General features: G+C 31.5%; 1 protein-coding gene across 1 annotated transcript in view; it reads right to left on the reverse strand.

The window, feature by feature from the left end:
* Nucleotides 1-1,436: 1,436 nt before the first annotated feature.
* Nucleotides 1,437-9,677, reverse strand: part of LOC106477734 (leucine-rich repeats and immunoglobulin-like domains protein 3) — a 16,290-nt gene continuing 8,049 nt past the window's right edge. The window contains exons 3-5 of the mRNA XM_013938271.2: nt 9,258-9,438; nt 8,012-8,154; nt 1,437-4,061 (exon numbers count right to left, since the gene is read on the reverse strand). Of these exons, the coding sequence (XP_013793725.2) occupies nt 3,808-4,061; nt 8,012-8,154; nt 9,258-9,438 (578 nt within the window). The 3' untranslated portion in view covers nt 1,437-3,807. The remainder of the gene's footprint in view (nt 4,062-8,011; nt 8,155-9,257; nt 9,439-9,677) is intronic.

Genomic DNA, 9,677 nt, shown 5'->3' on the forward strand with positions numbered 1-9,677 from the left:
CAGATCTAATAATTTTGAGGTTAAGAAAGGATAACTGTTTATTGTTTTCGTGTTCTATGGTAAGATCATAACCGTTATTTATCTCATGATTATAAAAACGACCTTAATTTAGTTGCCTGAGATACGGCTGATACGAATAACAAAATCGTTTAAGCATAAAACTTAATTTTTAATTGCAACTTGGTCAGTTTCTTCGTTTTATTTAAGAATTTACTCGTATAGCTACATAAAGGCTATCTGCGCATAACTGTAGCTAACTTTGAATTGATAGATTACAGGGAAAAAAGCCAGTCATCAGAACCCACCGCAATCTCTTGAGCTAGTCTTGCCTGGATGAATAATGGAGCTGACTGTCACTCCTACAGCCGCACCCACGGCCCCAAAATGCAGAACACAATTTTACAAAAACTGGACGCAAGCTACGAACCCTTGAATTCAGCGAAAACTTGCACATTAATATGCATTACTATATTGCACATACAAGTTTAAAAATGTGGCCTGCAAAAAAAGGAATTGTAAAATAACAAATGAAGAGCGGTAAAATTCAGTTTTATCTATTAAACAGAGGGGTTTTAATCCAAATATCCATAATTTCCTTCTCTTTTTTTTTTTCAATTGGAGACAGGCAGCAAAATCTCTCTTCTTCCAATTCCAACTATCATTTTCAGAAGGTCGAGCGAGTCTCAGTGGGCAGAGTGCCAGATTTGGATCTAATGTTCCATGGCTCACGTCCAGTTCAGAAAATATCGCGCTCCTCTCTTTACAGCTGTAGATGCGTTACAACAATTACAGTGTCAAATTCCACAATTTGATTAGAATATCCCATGAGTTGGAGGTGGGTGCTGTTGACTAGCTAATGTTCCTACCGTATGTAAGCTAAAAATTACTGATGTCTAGCGCATGGACCTTGTGAAGCTGTGCGTGTTTATTCAAAACAATCACTTCTAGAAAGAAATCAAGCATTTTAGTCAAATTTTTACGCTATTTTGTTCCGAGGCAAACTTCTTTTAAATTTCAAAGTTATATCTTAGACTCCCTCTTTTCCCTCCAAAAAGAAGCTCATTTTTAAAAGAAAACTAATTTCAATTCTATTCTCACTTCTAGTGTTCCTAATGTTCTATTACTTCGAAGCATTTGGTTTTGAGTGTAATCACTGAATTTCTTGAAAATATTATTTTGATATTCTATGTTAATCCAACCCTTAGATCTGAACCATAATACCATTAAACGTGTTAATTACAGGAGAAGAACAAACCTAGTAAATGTTGCTCTAAGACATTTTAAATATTTGCCTATTTCGTAAGGTTTCAGTTGTAAAAAAATCGGGTTTATTAACAAAAGTTATATATACATTACATAAAAGATTATAAATATTCAAGACAGACATATATATATTGAATTTAAGAAATACAAGAATACAGTAAAGAATTGTCATGACCTTTCCTTGATGTACATGGAGAGGCTCTAAATCAACATCAATTATTCAAGTTCTTAAACATTATATTAAAAGGACTGTTGACATTTTACGACATATACTTTACAAAAACTTTGATTCATATTAACTATTTTTAATATATAGGAAGGAGAGCGATAAAAGTCAGCTTTAGCTATTAACCAGCTGAATAGTTTTGCAACATTCGAAGTATGTTCACTTTCTTATTTGAATAGAAATATAGTTGATGGAGATGAAAGAATACTAAAAAAACATTCTTTTTGTAACTATGATAACGGGAAGGTCGTTTGTTTTTTCTTCATCTTATCCTATATATCAGATATCTACCACCAGTTTCTGCTTGTGGACTGTGCTCTTTGTTAGTCTTAGAGAAGAAAAGGGGAAATAGCAAAATATACATACATATATAGGTGATACTTCTATCTGAGAAAAACATCTCTTTCTGATTTCGATATTCAAACACGATTTACTTAATTTAAGTGTTGCAGAAAGTTTCAGCTTTTTTCGTTCTTTTATTCTGAGAGTTTTTAGCTATTTATTTCAATAACAAGAGAGACATATACTTTCAGCTATTTTACAATGTTATCTAACTTTGCAACCAAATCCACAAACTTTTCATTCACTAGGCATTATCTCTGTTTGAAATTGTAATATCCATTGAAATAGTGTGAAAAACAAAAAATACATCTAAACATTTTCAACAGTTTATTATTTTGGTACTTCATTTTGGTTCAGTTTCTGACAAGCTAAACGTTCTCAAGCCACAAAGATATTTACTTTTTCTGAAATAACATTTCACAAAAAACATGTTCTCTTAGCTGTTCTACGTTAGGTATTTCTTTTTCTCTCTTTCCTATACATAAATTTCCTATACATTTCAAGTTTTTGATTTACGATTATCTAATAGCAAAGAAATATTCTCACTTCCTCAAAATATCGAACATAATCACAATAATATCGCGAAAATGTTAGATTTAAGTAAACTTTAGTAGCGTAAAAGATTTAATTTAATTTTTACAATAAACTTTTATTTTTTAATAACTCTTGTCCTTAACCTCTTCGAATCTTTAACCTCTAGTATTCTTATTTAGCCATTCCTACCGGTTACTTTTTTTATAGAAATATGACCAATATTAAACATTTGTTTATAAAACTTGTAATGCACTCTTGGACGTTTTACTTGTGCTTTTTTTTCTAGAAATGGTTTTGTAAAGTTACAGGAAAAAATAAAACAGGAAAGAGGATAAAGCGAAATTAATATCACCCTGTGAATATGTTAGTTTTATTTATATAACAGGTTTTGACTCTGTAATAAATCTAATATACCAAGTCCATAAACATATAGTTTAATTTTAGTAAAGTAGAACTTAAAATTAAAACATTGAAAGATACACATGTCACTCATAAAAATATACAACTTAGAACTGGATGTAGAAGATTAATGTCTTAAGTAACTTGTTTAACCAACCACAGAATGTTAAGTGCTGGAAAAAGGGTAGTTTGCCAAATAATGGTAATCATGTGACTTACGATTAATAATTGTATAACTTTAAAATTTTAACATTAAGAGCAATATACAAGTGACTGTAAAATTTACTTCAACAACAATGTACTTATGCAAAATCACAAATATATGAAAAATGTCACAAAATTAGTCAACTAGAGATATGTGGCCAACTGGCTAAAGAAAAACACGTTAGGACGAAGTCATTTCATCTACAATACCACCATTTTGGTGTTCAGTCAGAAATACTTCCAGAACTACTGACTACTTGATTTAGATTTTAAAACGTGACTATGCATCTAGTGCTAAAGCTTTTAAAGAATATGTTTAGAATTTAATAACCAAGTGACGAAAGAAGATGTAAAGTTTTCACTAATGTCAGGTGAAAATACACGTCTCTGTCTTCTAACCCGTGGTAGTGGATTATTATGAAAAAAGGACAAAAAGATGAAGACTTTAGTAACAAAAATTATAATGGTTGATATTTTCTTCCAGATGCCTTGTCTGTTATGAAGTTTGTTTTGTTGGAAAATAAAATTGTTTTGTCAAAGAGACACTGAAATAAACACTCAGAGAAGCAAAAGAAAAAAGAAAGAAATAATTAAATAAAAAGTTGTCCGTTGTTTTAGGTTTTTTTATGAAATAAAAAAAATTATCGGTGTTCTGCCAATCCTTTGAGATCAATGTAATTGAATAACCGTTCTCTAGGCTCGTGAGTTACATAGCTAAATATTATAGTCAAATCGTATTGGTTTAGAAATATATACAACTCATGTTTGCCTTTAAAAAGAGGAACAAGAATCCATGGTTTTCCTGATTAGAGAAAAAACACAGGATATCACGTTTAAGCCTAGTGCTTGACTGTGATGAACCAATTCAGTAGACCAATGATGAAAACCACGTTAATGGGGAAGTAGACTTTGAGGCCAGATGAACTTGTAGGACATCGTAGCATAGAACTTGAGATGTCATGGAGGGGAACATCACGTAGCTCCTCCGGAGTATAACATTCGGTTTCATTGGGCATGCTCACTACGCTTTTTTCACTTTCTTGCATCCACTCTCGAAACCAAACCACATCACAAGTACAATCAAAAGGATTATCTTGAAAATGGCAGCAAAAAAATATAATACTGGTTAGTCGTTTTACCAATAATAGTTTTACTTATCTTCGTGAAATACTCTAGAAATTAATGAAAAAGATACGTTTTATAATATTTTTATGACACATCATAACGTAAACTGTTGTTCAACATTTTGTTTATTTTCGAACGTCAAATACAGTATAGGGAAAACCTATGAGTGGCAACTTCATCCCACAAGACGATGATTTGTATTTAGGAGTAATTAATTTTTTCTTAACAAAACTTAGTAAGGAAGAATATAACAAAACTTGCACTTGCAGTTTTACGGACAATAACATTTAAACGAATTTTGTAGGTTCTCTTGACATTGCCAAACAAACTTAGCCACCAGAAATTACCTTATAAAAGTATATTTCAGTACAAAGAATGCATAGTACTTAGCCTCAGTTATAAACACCGTTAATCAAAAGTTCACATTTTTATTTGACAAACTGTAGTTTACTCTTCCCTCAAACGTTTTTAAAATTATCTAAGTTGACGGCAAAAGTCTGTTAATTTTCATTGAGTAAATGTTTATTGAACATTTTCCACTGTTTTATCCGCACAAGTACATATTACATTACACGCCACACTGCTATTCACAAACTGAACAGCACCGTAGATAAACGATCAGAAACTCTTTGGGTTGAAGTATAAACATTTTTACTTAAGAAGCTATAAATTTTCCATTTCTTAATAAAATATATATTCTGTAAGCTGTACTACAATATTTATTATGCAAAAATCAGCAGATGTAATAAAATTTACTCAACATTACAAAATTTCGCGGACGAGCCCATAAATTCATTCTTGTTTTTCACAAACTAGGTTTCTATATCAATTTACATACCAAGTTTTTACACTTTTATGGTAAATTAAACCCTCTTCTGGCTGCCAATTACGGAGATAGAACTTGTACAGAATACATCGACCTTTTAAAAACACACAGACGTTTCTTAACTAGTTATTAACTAGTATGTTGGGCAATTATTAGAATTATACTTCACTAGCTATAACTGATTATTTAGTACATTATGACCTCATTAATTCAATAACATTAACATTTGTTAATACTCTGTATCATTGTTAATAGATCATGATCTATTAAGCCAATTTAATATTATGACCATTTCCTCTAGTTTTGAAGGTTGGGCATTATTTAATTTATTACTTCGAGTTACCCATTGATTAAGTTGATCATGTGTGTGTGGAAAGTATGGCCTTGGAATTTGATAAGTCGTTTCTATGTGCTAGTAAGTTGTAAAACATTTTTTCTCAAGGCCTAAAGTATTACAGAGTGTGGGGAAATATTTTTGCTACTAAAAATGTGGACCTTTTCTTCTACGCAAAGGATTTAAGTGATATACATGAAGTGTTTAAATTGGAAAATCGAGAGATAGTGGATCTTTTAGATGTTCAGAATATTCGGGGTGATCAGTTTACACTCCCCCTGGATACACCCCGCTTTCCTTTATTGCATAGGTTTGATTAATTAAATTGTGGGATTTAAGGTTTTACAATTTATTAAGCTTTTTTTTATACATAACTCACTCATTTGTTTGTTTTCGATACCCGTGGTGGGCAGAGCACAGCTAGCCCTTAGTGTAGCTTTGTGCTTAACTACAAACAAACAAACACTTGTTTGTTACTTTTCGTATTCGACTGAAAATATCGTTTACAGAGAGAATACCCAACCGATGAAACAGTGCTTTCTAATCTTTAAGTAAGAATGTAAGAAAAGTGTACTTAATTAGCTACATTCATTACCAGGTTGATTTTTAATTTTTCTTTGAATAGGTAGCTTGCTCTGATTGGAAGCTAGTATTAATAAATTTTAGTTTGTTTTTTTTTCTTTATTTTCTGTATCTTCCCGCTACTCACTCTGGCTGAATAATAACGTGAGTCTGAAGCAATTCATTTTTAATATTAAATTCATTATAGTTACACTGTCGAGGTGAAGAAATCAATTTTAACTGGTCATTCGATTATTTGGAAGAATTACATAGCATCACGCTCTCCAAGGAAATCAGTCATATAACATTGTTATAATTCTCCTATAGGTGACTAGTATTCTTTTGTTTATGAGTTTAGCCTATATTTATTTTTTTAATCAGTTTTTGATGTTACATGTACACTGTTGTAAATATACGAACGCATATAAATATATTCATGTTTTTTATATTTGTGAACTCTGTGGATCTTAGGGGCAAACAACTGGATTTTACGCGTTTTTTTTAAAGTAAAAATGACATACTCCAATTTTAAAATTAAGTTCATTAATAATTAAAAATTCTTGTGAATATTATTTTATTACGTCTCCGCAGAGAGATATACAGTTTTCTATTGTTTCTTCTTCCAAAAACTTTTCAACCGACCGTCATTCCTTCATTTCTCGGCCATTGGTTTGACACTTGGTAGGGTTATACCTTGCTTTAATACGCCTAGAAAACTTTTCCATTTATTTATTTAGGCCTTTTTATGGATTTTATATGGTCAAAAGTCAAACAACTCAAAAATGTATATTTTAGGCTCCTTTACGGATATATTTATAGCAATCAAGAAAAAATTGGCACAAATATCAATTTTTCACGCTTACAGATCTCACAAAAAAGTATAATTTTGGGGTTTTGGGTCAATTACTCGGCTGTATATTGACCAGTTTACATGAGATTTAGTATAAAAATCGTTTTTTACAGGCCCCACACATTGACTAACAGAAATAGTGAACTTGTTCATTGTTAGTAATTATACAGGAGTCAAGATGCCACAATAAACATAATTTTAGGGTTTGTTGACAATTACTCCGCTGTATTTCATCCAATTTACATGGGATTTGGTGCAAAGACAGGAAATGATTTGATTTTTGATTATTTTTAGGGGTCAAAGGGTTAAATAAACCCATAATTTTAGGGGATTGATCAATTACTTAGCCATATTTCGAGAAATTTACGTGGGATTTAGTACAAAGATACCAAACAGAGATATAGACAATTTTGGAAATTTTGTCTTTTAGTGCATTGTGAGGTTTTCGTGAACTATTCATGTGTATGCCAAACAACTTGCATGGGATTTGGCACAAAGATACCTTCTTGCAGGTCCCAAGCAGTGATATAGACAGCGTTTGATTTTAAACTGACTTTCATGATTTTTCTGGTGTCAAAATTGGCCATGTTGGGATTGCTTGGTGGAGACATGTTGCATTCGTCCACGAATGTTGGCCTCTTCAACTTTTAAAAAATCGTTTTTTAAGTTTTAATTATTTGTGGAATATTATAAAATTAATACATTTCTAAACACTAATCTTCACCTCAGATATTTTAGTGTTATAATTAATTCTACACTTAGAAAGATAATTCTGAATTGTAAGCTTATTACATAAATTAGGTTTAATCTAAGTATTTTAAGTTAAACTGGCTGAATCTTGTAATATATTATTAGGATCATGCTCGAAAAATACTGTTAATTAGCAATATTATAAAGTGATTGCTCTATGTATTATAATCATTAAAGGTCTTAATTTTTTCGTAATTATGTATTCTTAATTCTTTTTAATCTTAAGTTTTATAAAGTACAAATAATTGTTTGAAACTTACATCTTATAAACCATGTACCCAATTTTTTAATCATAATTCTTATAAACTATCCATAGCTCTATAAATCTTAAAAACCGTTGAATACTCATTAGTCTTTAACTTAAATTAAGTATCTAGATGAAGTTTTCTTTAGCTCAGATTTTAACAAACTGTGTAAAAGTAATACTAATGTGTAATAAACTAAATGATTAAAATGATTTGAAATCATAGTTCCTCTGATTTTTGTATAAACTTTATTACCACAATCAACATATTCACTCCAGTTAAGTTCTCTTACAACTGTGTAAACTAAAGTTTAATTGATAAGTAAAAACTATAGGATATAATATACACTCACCGTGGATGTCCAGAATTTCGATAGTGTACCGGATTTTTTCGAATGTAGCCTCATCAACAGTTCGAAGTTTGTTAGATTGTAGGTAGAGCCACCGTAAGGTACTGTTAAGATTATCCAAGGCTTCTTTATCAATCTCAGCGATCCTGTTCAAACAGATTTACAAGAATTACACAACATGTCTTAAGTAATTAAAAAGAAAAAAATACCAAAAATGGAGGGAGAAGGAGGAAAGTTTATTTATGATTACATTTGAATTATTGAATACACTATGAAATTTTCACCTTACTTCCGCAGCAATTTGTATTATGATATCAAGTACTGATCATCTACCGGCTAGGGTAATAATTTAAAGAATAAATGTTATATTTCGACGAAATAAAAGCAGAGATTGTATAGTATCCTATAAATAGAGCGTATGATATAATATCATCCAAACAGAGTATGTTCTTATTTACGAGTACAATCCAAGATCATTCTGTAACTTGTTATTAAATGACATTTTAAAATATACGGAATAAATGACTCTGATTTATTTTTCAAAATTTATGCTACAGATAACATTGTCCCTTACTGTGACAGCGGTAAGTCTACGGATTTACAGCTCGGCATGGCTAGGTGGTTAGGGCGCTCGACTCGCAATTTGCGGTCGCGGGTTCGAATCCCCGTCCCACCAAACATGTTCGCCATTTCAGCCATGGGGGTGTTATAAAGTGACGGTCAATCCCACTATTTGTTGGTAAAAGAGTAGCCAAAGAGTTGGCGGTGAGTGATGATGACTAGCTGCTTTCCCTCTAGGCTAAATTATGGACGACTAGCGCAGATGGCTCTCGTGTAGCTTTGCGCGAAATTCATAACAAACCAATCTACGAATTTACAAAGCTAAAATTAGGATTAGATTCCCCTCGGTGGACACAGCAGATAGCCCGACGTGGCTTTGCTATAAGAAAAATACAAACACACAGAAAACATTAAAAAATCTCTTAATTTGGAGAAAATTATTCATTTTACTCTTCTAAACTTCTTTAGTCATAGCCCCCCATTGGCACAGCGGCATGTCTGCGGACTTACAACGCTAGATAGCCCATTGTGTAGCTTTGTGCTTAACTTCAAATAAAACAATAAAATAAAAAAACCTTAGTCAATAAACTACATTTGATAAAAGAATACGAGACAACCTAAGTTACAGAGAAGCAAATGACATAAAAGATATATATATCCTCAAACGATGGAATTGTATTTAACTTACATGTTGTTTTGGAGGAAGATGTACTTTAGGTGAATTCCATAAGGATAGAAAGCGTTCCTTTCTATTTTCGATATGCTGTTGTTCCTGAGATCAAGTTCTCGTAATGTCTTGAGATGTTTAAGAGCTGCAACAGGAAAAGATTCCAAACGATTGTGGCCAAGTTTCAACCAAGCCAAAGTATCTGGTCAAAAAGAAAAAGAACTGAAATCAAAAATATTATCATATCGTATAGATCAGAATTTCTTAATTGCGGGAAAATTGCACAATATTTTCACGTTTTTTTTATAAGCTTGCTCAGCTTTTGTATTATAAACTGTTGAATAAAATTTATGAAGACAAAACCTATCTTACAATCAAATGCATTTTTCAAACAATAAATAATACAAGAGAGTAGACAAAGCCGTCGGTCACATGCTTCTG

Source organism: Limulus polyphemus, unplaced genomic scaffold (assembly GCF_000517525.1).
Source record: "Limulus polyphemus unplaced genomic scaffold, Limulus_polyphemus-2.1.2 Scaffold169, whole genome shotgun sequence".
Taxonomy (NCBI): Eukaryota; Metazoa; Arthropoda; class Merostomata; order Xiphosura; family Limulidae; genus Limulus; species Limulus polyphemus.